Source organism: Dreissena polymorpha, chromosome 8 (assembly GCF_020536995.1).
Source record: "Dreissena polymorpha isolate Duluth1 chromosome 8, UMN_Dpol_1.0, whole genome shotgun sequence".
NCBI classification, from domain to species: domain Eukaryota; kingdom Metazoa; phylum Mollusca; class Bivalvia; order Myida; family Dreissenidae; genus Dreissena; species Dreissena polymorpha.
Window position 1 is genome coordinate 103,803,111 of NC_068362.1, and position 24,399 is coordinate 103,827,509.

General features: G+C 36.2%; 1 protein-coding gene across 1 annotated transcript in view; it reads left to right on the forward strand.

Moving 5' to 3' along the window:
* LOC127841417 (histone-lysine N-methyltransferase PRDM9-like) overlaps positions 1–24,399 on the forward strand; it is a 209,716-nt gene that overhangs the window by 182,849 nt on the left and 2,468 nt on the right. The window contains exons 7-9 of the mRNA XM_052370237.1: positions 11,529–11,720; positions 13,375–13,540; positions 15,724–15,768. Of these exons, the coding sequence (XP_052226197.1) occupies positions 11,529–11,720; positions 13,375–13,540; positions 15,724–15,768 (403 nt within the window). The remainder of the gene's footprint in view (positions 1–11,528; positions 11,721–13,374; positions 13,541–15,723; positions 15,769–24,399) is intronic.

The following is a 24,399-nucleotide window of genomic DNA, read 5'->3' on the forward strand; positions in this document are numbered from 1 at the left end:
TAAATCGATAAAATGGCAAATTTGAGCATTTTTCATCAATAAAATGAACCAAATTGGAATGATTTTATCAACACATATTGACACAATATAGATACATCAGGCTTTTCCTGGCCATTTTGGGAGAAAAATGCAATTTATGAGAAAAGTCCACTGATTTGGGAAAAACTATTTAATATAACTCTTTATAATAATTCAAAATAATTTAAATCAGAGTTATATACTTTGTTAGTTGTTTATGAGATAAATTTGAGATATATTTATCATGATTATGAGACAGTTCTTTAAAAAAAAAAAAAAAAAAAAAATTTTACTTCTGGAGGGGATTTTTTTTTACAAAATGGGGGAAAAATATATATACTCTTTTTTGAGAGGAATGGGGCCGAATATCGGCCCCGAAATTGCCATAAAAAAAACACTGTACTATCATGATGTTACTGTACCTGGCAAGTTGAATTTGACCTTGACCTTAAAGCTTTTGAATGACCTTGACTCTCAAGGTCAAATTAATAAATTTTGCCTAAATTGCCATAACTTCTTTATTTATGATCACATTTGATTCATGCTTTTACAAAACAACACTTGCCTGACACACCACAATGGACTCCACCCAAACCATCCCCCACGCTCCACCCCAAAATCCCCCCCCCCCCCAAAAAAAACTTTTGTTTTTCTTATTTTTGAAATATCATTATTAAATGATCACACACCCACATTATACCCCCCCCCTCTCCATGATGGCTTACGTTATACTGTCAAGCACTCGAATAGTTGAGTGCGCTGTCCTCTGACAGCTCTTGTTATGCCCCCTGGTGGGTGGCATATAGCAGTTGAACTGTCTGTCTGTCCGTGCGTCTGTCCGAAAACTTTAACATTGGCAGGGCTTTCCTTTGACCCGAGCTCCCAAGTTTTGACGCTTGAAAATTACAGAATACCCTAGTTTGACTCTTGAGAAAATTACGTCATGCGTCACATTTGACCCAGGGGAATGTACCGACTTGCGTCAAAGAGATCAAAAGTTATTAAGAGTAATCGATAATTGGCTTGGGGCGGAGTATCTTTTGGTAGACGCTAACCTATATCGCCCGTTTGAAGCACAAGTCCGCCCAGTAAGCGGAGTTTTGCCCATTGAGAAATCTAATAATGACCAATTAAAACACTGCTGGTTCGATGACGCGTGTATCAACGTTCCATTATTTATCTGAGCGTTTGTTATCAGCTGTTTGCAGAAACGACATGTATTCAACCCACCAAAACAGAATGGACTCACCCGCGTCAGTTTTAATAATATCCAATATATAATTATAACATCCCTATCCACAATATTTTGAGAAATACTTCCACAATATGTCAGAATGTATTTCCAATGCTGAATACAGTGTACCCAACCCTGTTTTATTCCATGTTTGCTCCGTTCAAAGACGCGCGAAAGTTATGCTGGCATATGTACTGTCTACAAAGTAAATTTACACGCTTTGCATCAGAGTTGCTAATAATAACCATAGAACTGGTATAACTGACCGTGTGGCAAAGTGACAAATTTGGATGCTGCATCTGCTAATTGATTACAACATAGGTGTAATAATTGACCATTTGAGACGGCATAGAAAATCGGCGTGTTTGTCGCACGTCCTCGGTAAAGATGGCACATGAAATAATTAAATCTGGATTTGAGCCGTCCAGGGTCGATTTTGAGATGATAGGAAATCCAATTAGTTAGTTTAAGGAGGTATTTTGATGGTAAACGGCTGGCACTGACATGAGAAGTAACTGACGAAACATCTTTTTGTTTTGTTTTAAAACATCTTCGCTACTTTCCCAAAACCGTACCATTCTACGAACGTTGCTATAGTTGTCCGCCAACTATAAATTATCTATTAGCAAAGTAAAGCACTGCAATATCATACTTAAAACAATATGTCAACCGAATTATATATTAATTGCGTATTTGCTAGGTTACTTATTACTGGCTTTCATTTTCTGCAGACAAACAAAACACCTATTTTATTTCATTTGCAAACGACGTATCTCTACCCGTTTTCGGATACGGTATGGTTCGTCGAATTTAATTTATTTCCAACGGTCTTTACAGGGGTCTCGCGAGTGAGCAAAGTGGGCGATTTCTTCGCCCAATTATGGGCAATTAATCTTAACTTCGCACATGAATTTCATGAAGGCGATGTGACTTCTCCTCCTTTTAATGATTTACTTTGTGCCAGACATTGACCGATTAAAATCAATTTGATGTGGAGAATTGGACACAGGAGGATTCTCAGCCATAAATTGCCCCATTTACAGGTCATGCAAAGTTGAACATTCAAAAGAACAGTCTGGAGCTATTACACTTCTTGAAATTGTTAATAGATGATGCCTTGATTAATTGCCTTGTGCTGGCTACCAATAACTATGCTTCAGCAATGTTAAATGGCCCATTAAAAATCCTAAGGAAAGAGGTAACCTATCACTGGCAAAAAATATGGGGCTCATTTACAGGTCAGATTTGGAATCTCTGCTGCAAAACGAGATATTTTATGAATTTTAAATTTAAAACAAATATTTGTAACAAAATATGAATTTGATTTAATTCAAAACAAATATTTTGTAACAAAATATGAATTTGATTTATTAAATGTTGAATTGCTTAAAATTAACAAGGAAGTAAAAGGATTCTGAACATTACTGGCTTGTTACAATTGAAGTTTATTTGATACACCTGTTCAGGAAAAAAACACACCATTATAATCAACAATCAATTAGAAATAAGAAAACTGTCGGTTTTATACCCTTAACATGTCTTATTGTATAAAACAAGTGAAGAGTTGATTATACGCTGAGCAGAAACCACTTATCCGTTAAATTGCCGCAAAATATATGTAATACTAAGATCTATGACGCAAATGTACCATTTCTCTCAAAGATGTTACCAATTCTCCCTATTTTGGCTTTAGGGAGAAGTGACTTCTCCCTAAATTTTGAGCCTAGCTAGACCCCTGCTTTATAACATTTTTTATACAATGACAAATACACATGCGGTGTTACGGATGGTCTGATTGATAAAATTTTGCATTGTACTCGCAAGAAATTGCACATACATGTAGAAAGAAAATAAAGAATAACAATAAGCAAGGGCTGGAGGGGCTCTGCCCTCTATTCCCTTTATCCTACGGTCTCTGAATCTCTGCTTAATTTTCCGTATTTCAAATTTGGGACAATTGACACCCCTGATATATATTACATGTATGTCACTACAAGTGCGAGTGTATTTTTCACAATGTTGGTCACAATGTATGTTTGCATTATCTTTTTTATTGACTGGAATATATTAAGAAATAAATGTTTAGATATTTGTAAATTTGTTGCTGTTTGTATATATATATATATATATATATATATATATATATATATATATATCTCAGTAATTCGCTTTAAGTACAAAAGATCATTGACTCTCCTGCGTTATTATTATGACTCATACAAATTTGATTTTGACTCTTGAAAATTTGGTCCCAAGAGTCATTGACTCTTGAGATTGGAGGTCTAAGGAAAGCCCTGATTGGCCATAACTTTTGCAATATTGAAGATAGCTACTTGATATTTGGCATGCATGTGTATCCCATTAAGCTGCACATTTTGAGTGGTAAAAAGGCAAGGTCATCCTTTAAGGTCAGAGGTCAAAAAACAAAATCCAAGGGAAGTAACAAGCTTTAAAGGGAGATAATTTTTATTTTATATCATTTGGCAGGTACAGATCAATTTTGCAAAGGAAGTAATATTTTTTTAAAGGGATATAATAAAAGAAAATTATTTCAAAGCGGCGCAGCAGGGGGCATTGTGTTTCTGACAAACACATCTCTTGTTACTTTTATGGCTATAATAAAATCTTGTAAACACACTAGAAGTCACATTCATTTTCAAACATTCATGAAACTTGGTCAGAACATTTGTTCTAATGATATGCTGTTTGCACATAGCCATTTTCAGTTTGCTTCTGAGAGGGAAAGGGTTAAATGATTGGTAAAAATCCCTGGGGTTGAGTGTGAAACTGTTGTATCTGCTGAACATTTCTACTGGTATATTAGATACAGTTGTTTCACATTCAACACTTTTTGTGCAGACTGGACAATCAAGATTACAGTTAACACACATCCATTGTTTCTTCATTTTTAGCTTGACTATTATATATGAAATATATATAGTGGAGCTATCCTAATCATCCCGGCGTCGGCATTTCCGTTTCCGTTAGCGTTAGCGTGCAAATGTTTAAGTTTTCGTACTACCGCAATTATTTCCATTGTCCCTTGACATATTGCTTTCATATTTTTCATACTTGTTTACCAACATGACCCTAACCTTTAAACAAGAGCAGACAACTCTATCAAGCATTTTTTTCATACTTATGACCCCTTTACCACTTAGAATATGCAGCAAATGTTAAAGTTTGCCTACTTCCCCGAATATTTTCAATGTCCCTTGACATATTGCTTTCATATTTTGCATACTTGTTTACCATCATGACCCCAACCTATAAACAAGAGCAGACAACTCTATCAAGCATTTTGAAATAATTATTGCCCCTTTTATACTAAAGAATATGCATATTATTAATAAATCTATGTTAAAGTTTGCGTACTACCCCAAATATTTTTTATATCCTTTGACATATTGCTTTTATATTTTGCGTACTTGTTTACCAACATGACCCCAACCTTTAAACAAGAGCACACCACTGTATCAAGCATTTTGACATACTTATGGCCCCTTGTTCACTTAGATAATTGAACATTTTGCTTAAATTGCCATAACTTCTTTATTTGTGACCACATTTTATTATTACTTTCACAAAACAACACATACCTGAATACCACAATGGATTCCACCCAAACAATACCCCACGCCCCTACCCAGAATCCCTTCCCCCCCACCCCCCCAAATTTTTTTTTTTTAAACATCATCTAATAAATAACCACCCCCCACATTATACCCCCCTCTCACCCCCACCCCCCCACCTCGCCCCCCCCCCCCATTTTTGTTAACTTCATCATTTCTAGCTTGACTATTATATATGAAATATATATAGTGGAGCTATCCTAATCATCCCGGTGTCGGCATTTCCGTTTCCGTTAGCGTTAGCGTGCAAATGTTTAAGTTTTCGTACTACCGCAATTATTTCCATTGTCCCTTGACATATTGCTTTCATATTTTTCATACTTGTTTACCAACATGACCCTAACCTATAAACAAGAGCAGACAACTCTATCAAGCATTTTTTTCATAATTATGACCCCTTTACCACTTAGAATATGCAGCAAATGTTAAAGTTTGCCTACTTCCCCGAATATTTTCAATGTCCCTTGACATATTGCTTTCATATTTTGCATACTTGTTTACCATCATGACCCCAACCTATAAACAAGAGCAGACAACTCTATCAAGCATTTTGAAATAATTATTGCCCCTTTTATACTAAGAATATGCATATTATTAATAAATCTATGTTAAAGTTTGCGTACTACCCCAAATATTTTTTATATCCTTTGACATATTGCTTTTATATTTTGCGTACTTGTTTACCAACATGACCCCAACCTTTAAACAAGAGCACACCACTGTATCAAGCATTTTGACATACTTATGGCCCCTTGTTCACTTAGATAATTGAACATTTTGCTTAAATTGCCATAACTTCTTTATTTGTGACCACATTTTATTATTACTTTCACAAAACAACACATACCTGAATACCACAATGGATTCCACCCAAACAATACCCCACGCCCCTACCCAGAATCCCTTCCCCCCCACCCCCCCAAATTTTTTTTTTTTTTAAACATCATCTAATAAATTACCACCCCCCACATTATACCCCCTCTCACCCCCACCCCCAACCTCGCCCCCCCCCCCATTTTTGTTAACTTCATCTAATAAATTACCCCCCCCCCACATTATTCCCCCCTCTCAACCGCCCCCTACCCCCCCCCCCAAATTTTTTTTTGTTCCTTTCTTTATAACCTCGACTTTTACATATGAAATATATTTTATACCTCGGCTTTTATATATGAATTACATATATATCTATATATATATAGTGGAGCTATCCTACTCACCCAAACAATACCCCACGCCCCAACCCAGATTCCCCGCCCCCCTCTTACCCCCCCCCCCCCCCCCCAAACAACAAAATTAACTTTTTTTTATTTTGGATTTTTCATCTAATAAAAAACCACGCCCCACATTCTACCCACCTCTCAACCCCCTCCCCTCCCCCGCATTTTTTTCCCTTTTTTTGCATCGTCTAATAAATTGCCACAACCCAAATTAAACCCTCATCTACATGTAACTCCCCCCCCCCCCAAAAAAAAAAAAAACCCAAAATATTATTTTTTTCTTTTAAACATCCTTAAAAAATGCCCCCTCTTTCACATCTGTCTTTCCACAAAAACCTTATGGCTTACGTTATACTGTCAAGCACTCGAATAGTCGAGCGCGCTGTCCTCTGACAGCTCTTGTTTATGTCCTTCTGTAATGATGCATTCAATATTTGACAGAGACTACTGCAGCAGTAATTTATTATCATTTGAATGTTTAATCTTCAGATGATGACTTTGTAGAGATATTCTTTGAAAGAGACAAAAGAAAAAGTGAGAGCTGTCATTCAACTATTGTGGCACCAAAGAGATTTCTATGTGAAGATTCATACAGTGGCGTGGTCAAGCCAATGAGTCTTTCAGCAAGTGGTAGTGTAGAATTATTTATCATATTTTTAGATTCAGTATATTAAGGGGGGGGGGGGGGTAACTCAAATTCATCAATCATGAATGAAAAAAAGGGACACAAAAAAAGAAAAATTTTTTTTGCTAAAACAAGGGTGTTGAAAAACTAACTTAGTAATTACAGTAGTTTATTTTATGGTTGCCGGTGTTTAAAGAGAAATATCATTGGATTAAAACTGATATTTTCACTGTTTCAACACTGTTTTTAGCTCATCTATTTTTTGAAAAAAAAAGAGCTATTGTCATCACTTTGGCGTCGGCGTCCGGTTAAGTTTTGCGTTTAGGTCCACTTTTCTCAGAAAGTATCAATGCTATTGCATTCAAACTTGGTACACTTACTTACTATCATGAGGGGACTGGGCAGGCAAAGTTAGATAACTCTGGCGTGCATTTTGACAGAATTATGTGCCCTTTTTATACTTAGAAAATTGAAAATTTTGGTTAAGTTTTGTGTTTAGGTCCATTTTATTCCTTAAGTATCAATGCTATGGCTTTCATACTTGCAACACTTACTAACTATCATAAGGGGACACTGCAGGCAAAGTTATGTAACTCTGACTGGCATTTTGACAGAATTATGTGCCCTTTTTATACGTAGAAAATTGAAAATTTGGTTAAGTTTTGTGTTTAGGTCCACTTTATTCCTACAGTATCAAAGCTATTGCTTTCATACTTGCAACACTTATTAACTATCATAAAGGGACTGTGCAGGCAAAGTTATGTAAGTCTGTCTGGCATTTGGACGGAATTATGGACCCTTTATACTTAGAAAATTGAAAATTTGGTTAAGTTTTGTGTTTTGGTCCACTTTACCCCTAAAGTATCATAGATATTGCTTTCATACTTGGAACACTCGCAAACTATCATAAGGGTACAGTAAAAGGACAAGTTGCATAACTCTGGTTGTCATTTTTATGGAATTATGGCCCTTTTTTGACTTAGTTACTTTGAATATATGGTTAAATTTTGTGTTTCCATCCACTTTACTTCTAAAGTATCAAGGCTATTGCTTTCAAACTTCAAATACTTTCATGCTATCATGAGGTTACTGTACCTGGCAAGTTCAATTTTACCTTGACCTTTGAATGACCTTGACTCTCAAGGTCAAATTATTAAATTTTGCTAAAATTGCCATAACTTCTTTATTTATGATTAGATTTGATTGGTACTTTGACAAAACTACTCTTACCTGACATACCACAATAGACTCCACCCAAACCATCCCCTGTGCCCTCCCTCCCCCCCGAATCCTCCCCCCCCCCCAAATATTTTTTTTTTAAGATCATCTCACAAATGACCACCACACCCTAACACTTTACCGCCCCCCCACCCCCCCAATTTTTTTTTTTAAACGGTTAAAAAACACACATATTTATTTTTATTATTTTATTTTTGAAATACCGTCCAACCATCGCATCCCCTTCCCCCCACCCACCCCCCCCCCACCCCCGAATTTATTTTTTTTTTTTGCATTTTTTTTTCGCATTTTTGGAAGATAATGTAATAAATGTCCACACCCCCACACTATACACCCCTCTTCACTCCACCCCTCCCTCCTTCTTGATTGAAATTGAGAGTCCCTTCACCTTGAAAAAGAAAATAGATGAGCTGTCTGCACCCGCAAGGCGGTGCTCTTGTTTACGAAATGATGTCATTATCGCAGCAAAATTCTTGAGTAAAACTCTTTAACAATGTATAGAAACGGTTAAAAAAGCATGAAATAAAATGAAAATTTGTTGGATTCGGGAAAATATCGATTTAAATTCACTCGTGATCATAGAAAAAATTTATTTTCACAAGTGGCGCATTTCTAAGAACACTCATGAATTTAAATTGATCATCCACCGAATCCAACAAATATCCTCTTATTTAATTTTAATGATTTGTTTGCAGATAGTGCAGAGAATGCTGTTATAAGGACTGCCCCCCTTTCTCTTAAACCAGCTGAGATGAAATTGAGCAAACAGGATGACGGAGTGAAGAAAGTTAAGGTACATATAAGTTTTTGTTTTCCTCTTATCGAAACCACGGAAAGGGAGGTATTAAGCATTGCGCTGGTCCATAAGTACGTGTGTCCGTCAGTCATGAAGCTTGTTTCCAATCTATTTTTACATCTTGCTCAATTGTTCACAGTTGAAGGACATTAATGTGTGATGATCATAAGGTCAAAAAGATTTGCTGCAGCCAGTTTTCACGGCATTATGGTCCTTGGTATGTCTTTCCTCTTAAGTAAATATAATCCCAAAATTGTGTGTTTTAAGTCTTAAGCTGTATTACAAAATTGGCTCAAACTTTCACTACTTAATGTGTACACAATTGTAAAGAATATAAAAATATGAGTTGACAAGTATATGCAGAATAAATGCCCTGTGTCTGTTATTTTTTATGCCCGCACTTTATGCGGGGAATAATGAGGGGGGGGGCATATAGATTTGTCAAGGACGTCCCTAGCATGTGAACTTGTGCAAATCCATATTTTGGTTCGGATATTTTTGACAGAACTTTACATATCATCTATTGCAGAGAATAAAGAAAGCCAAGATCCCAGAAAAAGAAAAAACTAAGTATAGTCTACAAGAGAGGAATCAAGCCAGCTGTATGAACCTGGAACCTCGAGATAATGACCATTTTCTCTGAAAGCCCTTGAACTAAACATCCATTCCTTCACACTAGAAAGTCTCACTGAAGACCAACAAACATAATAATCGTTTTAGCTCCCTGATCACTTAATTTAGGTAGTTTAAACCTATTTAGTTAAGCTCAATTTCATCGAAAGCCTTAGGCTTATTTGAAACGCTCTCAAGTCTTTTTCCTGGGACTAGAACCAGTTCTTGGTCTCTTTGAGAGAGATCTAAAGAACGCTCCCACGGTGGGAATCGAACCCAAGTGCTTTCCACAGGCCAATTTAACAGTCCCTCACCGGGGCGCTTGAATTTCGAAATCACCACTGTGTCTTTTATCCTAGTCCATGAACTCCCGGTCGCTAGGCGGACACCATATTGGTAAGTGTTAAATTCGGTGTAATGTGTTGAAAATTGTCAAGATTTGGCTTGTAACCACTCGACAGGAAACAGTTAAGTCAATATTGATAAAATTTTGTCAGTATATTTTTATTGAAACCCAAGTTAGAACCTGGGTCAAGTAGGTTAAAAACTAGACTTATTGGTCAAATCCTAGAGAATCTGTCTTACTACAATAAAAGGCACATGTATGAATCTATCATGCTGTAACTTGGTCAAAATGCTAAACTTTGCAATTTTTGAATGGGTTGAGTCACTACTAGATCACCAGGATAAATTTTGAAAATGTGTTAACATTTAAAGCCTTGTTTAAGATTCCATCTTGAAAACAACTTGGTCAGAATGTTTAAGTTTATTAATATCTAGGCCAAGTGCAACTATGGATGAAGTGCAATACAAAACTAGGTCCCTTGGTCAATTTGAGAAAAAACTTGTAACCATATGACAAGCCGCTTAAAAAGGCAATCTTGAAGAACTTTTTCATCTTAACAGTAGCAAGTTAGAATTGTGGTCAGATGTTGTCCAAAATGAGGTCCCTAGGTCAAATTTGAGAAAAATAGTAATAGCACTTCAAAAGCCTCATATGTGCCTCATTGCGATTAAACTTGTAAATGTTTTTCTTGACCATTTCGAGGCATAAATTAAACCTCGTCACACGAAGTAGCAAACTGTGTCACTAGGTCAAAGGATTGACCTATTTTAACAATTCTACCTTGATCTCAGGTGAGTCCTTTTAAGTCATCATGGCTCCCTTGTTATGCTCCTACATTCAGATAAGGATATTTTTTTTTCTGTCAGATCATGTGTTACACATAACTTAGAAACAAAAAAGAACATTTGATGAAACCATATGAACGTTATTTTTAATGAACCGGTGACTCTAGGAATAGTGCAAATATAAAATATAGAATGTTGCTACCCAAAGTCTGTCTTCAGATATGTTTCTTAATTAACAGTTTAATAATATACATAATACATATAAGTGGGTCCTTTAAATCTGATGTTCCAGTGCCTGACATTAGTCTTTTACTTAGTTTTCATTATTGCCTTGTGTTTATGTTGCTTTCTTAGACTGTGGAGAATGCAACAAGGAGTTTGAAGGGGACTGCCCTGTCCATGGACCCTATAACTACATACAGGACAAAGAGGTAGAGCTGTGTTCATCATAAACACATAAAGTACATGTGGTGGAGAAAATAAGGGAAAACAAACATATAATTATAGGCTTATGAGACTGTTACTTGAGATTTCTATTACTGGTAATGAATTTAAAAAACTTTTCATTATTTTAATATATGCAGGGCTCAACATTAATGGTTGTCCTATTGCCCCTGGCAAGTAAAAGTTGGGTCCGGGCAAGTTTTTTTACAATCTGGTTGTCCGCCCAGGCAAGTGCAAAAAAGAACAAAGAGCATTTAATTTAGACTTAAATTAGACTTAAATTGCTGTAATGATTTTGTTAAATGTGCCAAAAAAAGTTTTGTGGTGTATCATTTTGATCTTTATTAAAGAATATGAGGTTTACAGTTAATGTTATTTTTCATGATTGGGCAAGCGGCTTTACGTTCAGGGCAAGTAGATTTTCTAAGCACTTGCCCAGAAGGGCAAGTTGGTTTTTAGGTTAATGTTGAGCCCTGTATATATATCAATATATTTAAGAAATGCCTTAAATATGCACTAATTATTCTAACACAAAAGAGTGTTTCCAGTACATTCTCATATACCTTATTTTAAACTGCAGGTGCCAGAAGGGGACCCACTTAAAGCTGACCATACCGTGCCAGATTGCCTTGAAATCAAAACGTCTACAATAGCTGGAGCTGGTCATGGAGTATTTTCCAAGGAGGGACTGGAATTCAGGGTCATGTTTGGACCGTATGGGGGCGATGTCATAGCTGAAAATCAGAAATCAAGATATTGCTGGCAGGTAAAGGTGAGGTGATGCTTAGCTTGATGCATTGATACCTTTTTATACGCCCGTTTGTCAAAACGGGACGTATTATAAGATCACCCTTGGCATGCGGCGAGCGGGCGGCTTCCACAGCAGTGTCCGCTCTCTAATTTAAATAGTTTTTATCCGTTCTTCACCAAACTTGGTCAGACGTTGTATCTAGATAATATCTAGGTCAACTTTGAATATGGGTCATGCCGGGTCAAACACTAGGTCACGGGGTCACTTACTGCATTTCAAGGATTTAGCATGGTGTCCGCTCTCTTATTCAATAAGTTTTCATCCGATCTTCACCAAATTTGGTTTGACGTTGAGTCTAAATGATATCGAGGTTAAGTTCTAATATGGGCCATGTCGGGTCAAAAACTAGGTCACGAAATCACTCAGTGCATTTCAAGCATTTAGCATGGTGTCCGCTCTCTACTTGAAGTAGTTTTCATCTGATCTTCACCAAATTTTGTCACAAGTTGTCTAGATGATATCTAGGTCAAGTTTAAATGGGTCATGCCGGGTCAAAAAAAAGGTCACATAGTCTTTAAGTGCGTTAAAACAATCACCCCGGCGTCCACAGCAGTGTGCGCTATCTAATTCAAATAGTTTTCATCCGATCTTCACCAAACTTGGTCAGAAGTTGTATCTTGACAATATCTAGTTCAAGTTCAAATTATGGCATTTGTCTGTTTTACACATCTTTAATTACTGGGTTGATATAGTTCAAGTTTTCACAGATCAGTTATCTTTATTTTCTGGAGATTATTGTTATTTAAGGAACTCTTTCTGTGACAATGTTTGGCAGAGTAAGGGCCCTTTGCCTGGTTTTCAACTATAGAACGTTTGCCGTGACGTAATGGATAAGGTGCCTAGCGATTGGGAGGTCACAGGTTCGATCCCCACTCGGGGACCATTCTCTAGATCTTCCTCAAAGACACCAAGTACTGGTTATTGGCACAGGAAACGGACTCGAGTTGTTGAGCGTTTCTATAAGTCTGAGGCTTTTGATGCGATTGAGATAAACTAAATAGATTTCAACTAGTTATAAAATATAGAGTCCCAAACTTTAATTTTTAATGCTTCTAAGTGCATGGCAGATTTTGCTCAGACTTAAAGAGCTCATGGTCCTTAGTGTGTACATGTAGATGATTGTTTAAAGAGTAATTTCAACTGTGACAGTTTTGGCTGAATTATGGAATTTATTCTATTTGTCCACTGTAGGATAAAATATTGATTTGTCCGTGTCCAAATATGTTGTTTGGGCCTTTGTATCATGGCACATTTCAAATTGATGTAACTATTTTGTGTTCTAGATAATCATGCTGGTGTGAATAGATTGCACACATCTTTTTTAAACTGATTCAGTAATTGATAAAAATAAGTAGGCAATTCAAAAATGTAAAGTTCTATACTATTTTACATGAGTGAAACTTGAAAAAATTAAGAACAAATTACTTAGTCTGTTTGTTCTGTTGAAAATATTGTATGATCACTGCCGCTTTTTAGTTTAGAAGTGCAATCCTTGGTATTCTAGTCTAGCTATTGAATTTTGCTATTAAAAACAAGTTATATTAGGTTTCATGTTTTCTTGTGTATCCATCTTGTTTAGTTGTTGTTTTTTATGGTAAGATTCTATGCCATTCAGATCTATAAGGAAGGCAAAGCGAGCCACTTTGTGGATGCCCAGAACAAGGCCACCTCTAACTGGATGAGATACGTGAACTGTGCAATGACGAAGGCAGATCAGAATCTTGTAGCATTCCAGTACAAAGGAGGCATCTTTTACTGCACATTGAAGCCAGTTTCACCAGGTATACAGGCTTGTTGTATGACTAAATATATGACTATTCAATGAGGTGTTGTCTGATAAGAGCAGTCTCACCTTGGTAATACGGGTTCAATTCCCTGTGCAAGCGCATATGAGTTTGCTCGATTTTTCCCATACAGGAAAGTTGTGGTTTTCTGTTGGTTTGCTCGAGTTTCCCCACAGCACAAAGGTGCACCAATATTGATGTTATGATACAGTATAAACTTCTGAACGTAGATGTCATCAGCAAAGCTGCACCTGTCATTGGTTGTCTCGCCCCCTTTTGTTTGGTACAACCTCGAGGTGGTGGGGCAGGTAGTGATGGCCAATTACTTCCTCGTCTACGATGGCTGCCAATTTGGTTAGCTGCGTCTTAACCAGAGCCAACTGGATGCTCGTTCAGCTGTCCTGCCAAGGGCGTGGATTGTAGTCTTCCTGACTCTTCTTTCGGCGCCCAGCGCTCCAAACATCTTCCACACCGAATGTGATGGAAATCCTTGCATCCGACTTCCACCAAAAAGATCCATGTCTTCCAGCCTCTATCTCTGCATACCTCTGCCAGATTGCGGAAATTGGCTTTCTTCAGCTCATAGGCTTCCTCGATATTCTCCCTATATGGCACAGTTAGCTCTACAAGGATCACCCACTTCACTGCCTTTGACGATAGTACTATGTCGGGTCTGAGAGTTGTATGGGCTACTTCCTCGGGAAAAACTAGTTTCTTCCCTATGTCTGCACCCATCTCTCAGTCGTTTGCATCTTGCAGAATACAAGATCTGGAACTGGTTGTGGTGGTGAGCTTTGTTGTACCCTCCTAGCTGATGAATTGGGGTCCTAATTTTTTCCGGGGTTTGTTCTTTTTCCGCTCTCTTTCGAGGGTGTCGTCCAACATTCTGAGTACTTGGTCATGGCGCCACCTGTAGCGCCCTTGTGCAAGGACTGTTGGACACAATTGCAAAATGTCTCGCAACGTTCCTATTCTCCCACACAAAGAACAAGGAGGGTCTTCTGTCAGCTTCCATCACTGAAGATTTGTGGGTGTTGGAAGCATGTCATACACTGCCCGCAGGAGGAAACTTAGCTGAAGTGGTTGATATGCCATGTGAATTAAATACCTTGGCTATTAAATAAATAGTTGGACATTTGAGCTATAATTAGCCCCTACCGGTTTCACCGGAGGGGACTTATGGTTTGCGCTCCGTCTGTCTGTCCGTCCGTCCGTCACACTTTTCCGGAACCTGCGATAACTTTAAAAGTTCTTAATATTTTTTCATGAAACTTGGAACATGGATAGATGGCAATATGGACATTATGTACGTCATTATATATATATATATATATATATATATATATATATATATATATATATATATATATATATATATATATATATATATATATATGAGCCGTGTCGCGACAAAACCTGTATTCGTGACATCAGTTATGACGTTTTTTAATTTGCGCGATTTCGTCATCACTGAAACATGTGAATCTGTGTAGCTGGTTTTTGGACAGTTTTGTATTTGTGAAACATCTTTAACATGAAATGACGTGATATGGATAATGAAATAGAAGTAAGTAATATATTTTATTATTATTATCTTTTTAGCAAAATTGGTTTGATCTAAACATTTAATAGAATATAGCGAACTAGACGTGTTTACAAATTAACCACCATGTTTTAAACGTTTTTAAGATATTTAGTGAATGAAAATTTTATATTTATGGTAGAGCTTATCAGACTAGAAGTTTGTTATTTTTATTTGTACATGAATTGTTGTAAGAGTTTATCCCAACCTTTAATTGCAGCCATGAGGTTACACATAACAAGGCATACACAACGTGTTTTTTTTTTCAAAAACCCGACCGATTCTAATTTGTTGTGCCGATCATAAAGGCTAAACATTTTTTTCTAATTCAAATCAAAATAGTATTTGTTAGTATTTGTTATCAATGTTTATTATAAAGTCGATCATATTCTCTAACTTATTATTTATCCAACTTCTATATAGATTTAAATAGATTTATATGTAGGACAGGAGGAAATAGCTTTTATATCGCACATATAGATCAACATTGTCTCCTATGATTCAATGACTGAGTGCAAAAACAAATCTCTGTAACTTCGCATATAGAAACACGTATCGATTATTTATGTTTGAATAAATGGCATATTTACGTTTCCAGGAACTGGAGAATTTATTATCCGGCCACTCTGGACGAACTCCATCGGTAAGGTATTTACTAACGTAGGCCCATGATAATTGGTTGAAAATGTTCACACTACTGAGTACAAGTGATTGTTTTTTCAGTATAACGGTTTTAAAATGCTGTTTAAAGAAACGTGTAAAGTTCCTAAAGTGCAATACAAAGCGAAAGAAAAACAAAACTCGGACATAGCCATGCACATTGTCTTCAATTATACATGTAGTTACCAATGCAAATGAATATTATTCGCAAATGCATCATAATTTTTGACGATGCTGGAACAGCATCGTCTAAGGTATGATAACCATCAAAAAATTCTTCATAATGGCGACCTATGTAAAAGACCGAGCCAGTCCGATTGAGATAACTCAATTTTTCAGTTACTTCCCTTGGGCATTCGCCACTGCGTAGGAGATTGCTCGTTGATTTTCATGATAACATTCTTCTAGCAGAGTTGTCGTTCGTGTTTCAACATTCAACAATGGCCGCTCCCATGAGAGTCTCGATTCAAAACTTTCTTACTGCGTAAATTGGCTTGTTTCGCAATGTAGAAGCTGTCATATATGATATATGAATTATTTATTCACTAAATCTCCGCTAATGACAACAATGGATGGAATTCGAAGGATATATTCGATGTGAATGGATCACTTTCTACAACAATGGCTTCGCCCATGAGAGACTTGATAACACTCGTGTCAAAACTTTCTTACAGCTTAAATCGGCTTGTTTCGCTATTTAGTAATGCAACAATAAATGGAATTCGAAGGATATATTCAATGTGAAATGAAGCACTTTCTGGATCTCGACAGATTGGCAAAACTGGCATACTGATGATACTGGTATTTTTAGTTATCAAGTTAAGTCACATTTTGCTTTATAAATTTTGTTCGAGCATTTTGTGACTTATTGAATGGCTATGATACCCGATATCAACAGCTCGTATGGGATTTGCATATCACCAAGCTGTCCTGAAATACAACATTGATTACAAACTCTTTACTCAAATTACTGGTTAGTATGAATTTGTTCTTCTTTCTATTAAAGTAGTTGATATCATAGTCCAAATAATTAGACGTTATTTACCGTTTAGTCCATGTATATCGACCTCACATTTATAGGAGTAGATATTATGTTAAAGGGGCCTTTTCACAGATTTTAACATGTTTTGAAGTTAGTCATTAAATGCTTTATATTGATAAATGTAAGCATTGGATCTTAAAAGCTCCAGTTAAAAATCCAGAATATAATTCTTTTAAAAAATGTAGTCCGCCGCAGGGCTTGAACCAGTGACCCCCTTAGTTCTGGAGTAAAAACGCATTAGCCTGCTCGACTTTTCTGCCAAGTATAAATGGTTGACGTATTTTATACCTTATATAAGCAATCTTCGTAGTTTCACACAATTAAACAACAACAACATTACTCTCCAAATTATTCAATCGTTTCGCGTTGCATTGCTTTATAATTTTTAAATCGTTAAAAGAGCATATAATGGCTATATTAGACCATGGTAAATGTTCAGTAATACTGTTTCCTAAAAATGACATAACTTAAACGAAAATTTGCGAATCCGATACAACTTTTTAAAATTTTTGTCAATTTACCAAAACGTGAAAAGATCCCATTAAAGTTATATGAACTGTATCCCAGTAAAAGAGACATTAAGGCGATTGTGGCCAGTTTAGATCCAATTCAGCCTGCAGTTGCTTGAAAGCTGTTTGCTTAAGAGCGGTTTTCTGACAATGACAAATAGTTTAATTGGATACTGATTAGACTGCCTTTTTCCTGTGACCTGGCTAATTAAATTCAGAAGCCTGGTAACAGTTTAACGTTAATGTTACCAATGTGTCAGACCAGGGCCTGGATTTTGAAATCTAGGACATGCATGGTCAGAAGATGTCATTTAAGATTATACATTTTTTCAAACATATACAAATGCATACAAATATAAATAGTAAAATGCCCTAAGTCAGAAGGCATTTGACTTCGGCTGGTGCCTTGGCACACCAGGTGTTTCGGTTGCAATAGTTTGATGGACTCACTACTTGGATGTGTACATGCAGTTACATTATTTACAGTATATCAAACATAATTTAGCATGAACCAATGATTTTTTCAAACATAAATAATTATTGATGTAAAATGCTTGAAGGAATAATATTTAATGTTTAAGAAGGCATTTTCTTTTGTTTTAAAGGATATCTTTGAAAATTATATTTTTTATGAATTTTTTGGCAACAAGGGGTAACGCATTTTAAAAAAATGTAATTAATTTTCGACAAAAAACTGGTACCATGAGTAGCATGAAACAATTTTTTTAAGACATTTGTAATTGATGAAAAATGATTGCAAAAATAATGTCTAGGGTCTAATAAAGCCTTTTTTTTTTTTTTTTAATAGGTTACTCTGAAAATTCTATTTTTCATGATTTTTTTTTGCAACAAGGGGTTATGAAATTTAAAAAATGTTACTGGATTTTTAGACCAAAACTGGTACTTGGATAATACTATAATGCACTTCGCCAAAACATTTATAATTATATTGTTTATTATTGATAATGTGTTTCCCCTATTCACTAAACATAACACTTTTGATCAGAAAATTCATATATAATGATGTTTACTTTTATTTTCAAGAAGCATAATGCCTCTCTTTAGTTGTATTCAGCCACAAGTTCTTGTCAGCCACTTAAGGGTTATATGTTGCCTTTCTTTTACTAAATGCAAAATAATTCTATGCTTTGAGACATTCATAAAATATTTTATGTCTTTACAACACCGACTGGCTAATAAATTTATATATCAAGTACTTCCATACTAACAGGACCATTCTAGGTGGGCAACCTAGCAACCTTGATTTGTTCATATCTTCCTATCAATCTGTTATATGTATTATGAATCATTTGTTCGGAGAACATTTAATGTTTGTTATAACTTTTAAATAATTCAATGTTCAAAGTGATATTGTTATTGACCGATAAAACAACATACTGATTAAAAGGGAATATTTAATTAATTATTTGCATTTTATCTTGCATGAGAAATATTTGCCTAAATGTTTTTCAAACTATAGAGAAATCTATATACAATTAATAATTGACGACGTTTATCAAAAAAAATCATTTATGAAATGGAAGCTTAAAGATAAAAATAAATAATGCAAGTTTTTGTCAGATATTCGTAATAATTTCCATTATAATTGAGTGTCTGAGCAATGTGGATGAATGAATATATCGGATATAACGAACACTTGTCTACACTTGAATTATGATTTATTTTTCAATATTGTATGCACTTAAGTTAAGCCTTTATGCTTTTTTTTAGCATTTATAGACAGTGTCCCTCCCCCAAATCAAGGAGTTATTACATGTCATTCATTTGTGTAATGGTATACAATAATTTTGTGGTAGAATATTTGAGAAAAACATTAGAAACGAAACTTGTCAGTGATGAAATTTTCCATATGGTTATGGAAATTACCGATCGTCGGTTTCTAAAAAAACAATACGTCATGGTTTCCAAAAATATGATGATTGTGCCCAAAGATTTTGGTGTTAATGAACATTACTGGTTTATATTTTAATAATTTTGATTCTCATTTGATTAATAGGTAATTTCAAGGCTGATAAACTTGAAATATGCAAGCTATTCTTTCGTTTTGCATATGTCTGTCGATACATCTGTACAATCGGTAATTTCCGTAACCACTCGTTAAATTGTAGCAGGCACAAGTTTAAATAAAAAAAGTATGTTTTACACTAATATTCTACCTCTTTCTTGCTAAAAGCTAATGCATGAATGATTTAAAAGTAATATTGCATCGTTTTCAGCCAGGAACACTGTCGTTGACCGCGAAAAAAAACATAACAAACTTTTTTATGTACGATATTTACTTTATAAATAGCTTGCATGCGGCATTGCATTGCATGTTCCGCAAGATAAATATCTCGACTTTATTTATTGGATGATTTCGGACTGTTTCATCCAATCAGAAAATAGCTTTTAAACGTAATTTAGACCCATGTTTAGCGAGATAATTAAGTACCACTTTTTATACACTGCCAAATTGTGACATAACAAGTTGCCTCCTTTGTTGGTTCATTCTACTGTATTATTATGCCCCCTTCGAAGAAGAGAGGGTATATTGTTTTGCAAATGTCGGTCCGTATGTCCGTCCACCAGATGGTTTCCGGATGATTACTCAAGAATGCTTATGCCTAGGATCATGAAACTTCATAGGTACATTGATCATGACTCGCAGATGACCCATATTGATTTTGAGGTCACTAGGTCAAAGAGCAAGGTCACGGTGACCCGAAATAGTAAAATAGTTTTCTGATGATAACTCAAGAACGCTTATGCCTAGGATCATGAAACTTCATGTGTACATTGATCATGACTCGCAGATGACCACTATTGATTTTGAGGTCACTAGGTCAAAGGTCAAGGTCACGGTGACCCGAAATAGTAAAACGGTTTCCGGATGATAACCCAAGAACGCTTATGCCTAGGATCATGAAACTTCATAGGTTCATTGATCATGATTCGCAGATGAACCCTATTGATTTTCAGGTCACTAGGTCAGAGGTCTAGGTCACGGTGACCCGAAATAGTAAAATAGTTTCCGGATGATAACTAAAGAACGCTTATGCCTAGGATCATGAAACTTCATAGATACATTGATCATGACTGGCAGATGACCCCTTTTGAGGTAACTAGGTCAAAGGTCAAGGTCAAGGTGACCCGAAACAGTAAAATGGTTTCCGGATGATAACTCAAGAACGCTTATGCCTAGGATCATGAAATTCATATATACATTAATCATGACTCGCAGATAATACCTATTGAATTTCAGGTCACTAGGTCAAAGGTCAAGGTCATGCTGACCCGAAATAGTAAATGGTTTCCGGATGATAACTCAACAACGTTTATGCATAGGATCATGAAACTTCATAGGTACATTGATCATGACTCGCAAATGACCACTAATGATTTTCAGGTCACTAGGTCAAAGGTCATGGTCACAGTGACTCAACTTTGAAAAATGGTTTCCGGATGATAACTCAAGAATGCTTCCGCCTATGATCATTAATTTTCTTAGGTACATTGATCATGACTCGCAGATGACCCCTATTGACTTTCAGGTCACTAGGTCAAAGGTCAAGGTCACGGTGACTTGACAGAGTAGAATGTTTTCCGGATGATAACACAAGAAAGCTTACGCCTAGGATCATGAAAACTTAAAAGGTACATTGATCATGACTCGCAGATGACCCCTATTGATTTTCGGGTCACTAGGTCAAAGGTCAAGGTCTCAGTTCCAAAAAACGCATTCACACAATGGCTGCCACTACAACTGACAGCCCATATTGGATGCATGCATGTTTAACAAACAGCCCTTGTTTCAAAAATGTTTTCATGTAGTATACTTATATTGATATTTACAAAATTGATGCATATGAATGATAGACTTTACTGAAATCATTTTAATGATACTGAAATCATGACAGTGAATTAATACTGATAATTATTTAATATATTTTGCTTGAAACAATCATGTACATCTATATCAAATGAGATCATACTGTAACTTCAGTGATAAATTTCAGTGAATTAAATTAAATCAAAAACATAAGTAACTCCTATATCTCTCCCGCATCGCGCATACCTAAACATCCTGCTGTGTACCTATCCAGATCCAGATAAAAAGATATGATACATAATTATGTATCATATTGTTCAGAGGGGATGATTTTACCTCTGTTGTATCAATGTATTGTTTTACTTCTTTAATCAGTGTGTTTAAAGATATATAAACATAGCTCCAGGGTCTTTGCTTCAGGCAATGAATATTTCATATCCTGATCTCTTTTTCTAATGGATATTTTAACTAGTTCCTACATTCAATACAGTCCAATATATGTTAAGTAGTATCTGTACACATTGGTAGATTAAATTTGTACATCAAATATTATTTTTTAATTGTTTTAAAAAGATATAGTTCAAATGTTCATACTAGATTAATTTAGAACCTTAGTCATGTCACGGAGATCTAGAGTCCGTGGTCATGTGGTAATTAAACATTTTTAAATATAACCACTTTTATATGGAGTCCTGACCAGATCTAAAATGCACATCCCTTTTCTCTGTCACACTGGTCATCTCCTATCAAAAATGCAAATTATATGCAGAACCGTTCTTTATACACAATGGTTGAATGAAAAAATTGACATCATTTTCACATGGAAATTACACTTTGACAGTCATGGAAAAAGAGCCTGCACAACACAGATCAAAAATACTTTTTATATTTAGATAATCCCATATCTTGAAACTCTATGTGCATAAATATCTCAAGTCTTCATGAAATCAGGACAACAAAAATGTTTTTTAAGTCCTTAATTGACCTGGCTATAGTAATCAGATAATTATAAGCTCAATTAGTCTATTTATGTCATATGCTTTGTGTATTGTAAACATACACACAATATTGCAGGTACATGATAGCAATAAATAATAACAAAGCCATCCATACTATAAAGGTCAATGGCAAAGCCTGTGAGAAAAATGTGAACGCATTGAGTGTAATCACACAACGTGCTCTTGGTGAACTTTTGTGATCGCTTTATGGCCGTCGTGAGCCGTCAACATTTGCTTTGTTAACTCTGTGGATGCCACGTTTATATTCCAATCTTCATAAAATTTGGCCAGAATATAAGTCTCAATGATATCTTGGATCAGTTCGAAAATGGTTACAATTGGTTGAAAAACATTGCTGCCAGGGGGTGGGGCATTTTTCCTTATATTGCTACAGTAAAACATTGTTAACACCCGAGAGGTCACATTTATTTTCCGATCTTTATGCCCCCTTCGAAGAAGAGGGGGTATATTGCTTTGCACATGTCGGTCGGTCTGTTGGTCGGTCCGTCCACCAGGTGGTTTCCAGATGATAACTTAAGAACGCTTGGGCCTAGGATCATGAAACTTCATAGGTACATTGATCATGACTCGCAGATGACCCCTATTGATTTTAAGGTCACTAGGTCAAATGTCAATGTCACGGTGACCCGAAATAGTAAAATGGTTTCCGGATGATAACTCAAGAACGCTTAGGCCTAGGATCATGAAACTTGATAGGTAGATTGATCATGACTCGCAGATGACCCCTATTGATTGTTAGGACACTAGGTCAAAGGTCAAGGTCACAGTGACCCGAAATAGTAAAATGGTTTCCGGATGATAACTCAAGAATGCTTAGGCCTAGGATCATGAAACTTGATAGGTAGATTGATCATGACTCGCAGATGACCCCTATTGATTTTCAGGTCACTAGGTCAAAGGTCAAGGTCACAGTGACCCGAAATAGTAAAATGGTTTCCGGATGATAACTCCAAAACGCTTATGCCTAGGATCATGAAACTTCGTAGGTAGATTGATAATGGCTGGCAGATGACCCCTATTGATTTTCAGGTCACTAGGTCAAAGGTCATGGTCACGGTGACCCGAAATAGTAAAATGGTTTCCGGTTGATAACTCAAGAACGCTTATGCCTAGGATCATGAAACTTCATAGGTTCATTGATCATGACTCGCAGTTGACCCCTATAGATTTTCAGGTCACTATATCAAAGGTCAAGGTCACGGTGACCTGAAATAGTAAAATGGTTTCCGGATGAAAACTCAAGAACGCTAATGGCTACGATTATGAAACTTCATAGGTTTATTGATCATGACTGGCAGATGACCCCTATTGATTTTCAGGTCACTAGGTAAAAGGTCAAGGTCACAGTGACAAAAAACATATTCACACAATGGCTGTCACTACAACGGAGAGCCCATATGGGGGGCATGCATGTTTTACAAACAGCCCTTGTTAAGAATTTCGGTCACAATATTTGTCCCAATAATATCTTGTTATCTCAGGTGAACGACTTTGGGCCTTTCAGGCCCTCTTGTTTGTTCATCTTACCATTTCAAGAAAAGATATCATTGCACACTGACAGATGTCTTTTACTTTTAGAATGTGTTATGCTGCAATTCTTATGTGGCTTGTTGGGGGTATATTGTTTAGCACATGTCGCTCAGTCCGTCAGTTGGTCCGTCCACCAGATGGTTTTCGGATGATAACTCAAGAACGCTTAGGCCTAGGATCATGAAACTTCATAGGTACATTGATCATGACTGGCATATGACCCCTATTGATGTTCAGGCATTAGGTCAAAGGTCAAGGTCACAGTGAGTCAAAACAGTTTAAAGGTTTCCGGTTGATAACTCAAGAATGCTTACGTCTAGGATCATGAAATTTCATAGGTACATTGATCATGACTGGCAGATGAAACCTATTGATTTTCAGGTCACTAGGTCAAAGGTCAAGGTCACAGTGACTAAATTGCTTAGGCCCAGGATCATGAAACTACATAGGTACATAGATCATGACTGGCATATGACCCCTATTGATGTTCAGGTCATTAGGTCAAAGGTCAAGGTCACAGTGAGTCAAAACAGTTTAATGATTTCCGGATGATAACTCAAGAATGCTTACGTCTAGGATCATGAAACTTCATAGGTACATTGATAATGACTCGCAGATTACCCCTATTGATGTTTAGGTCACTAGATCAAAGGTCAAAGTGACTCAAAACAGTAAAATAGTATCC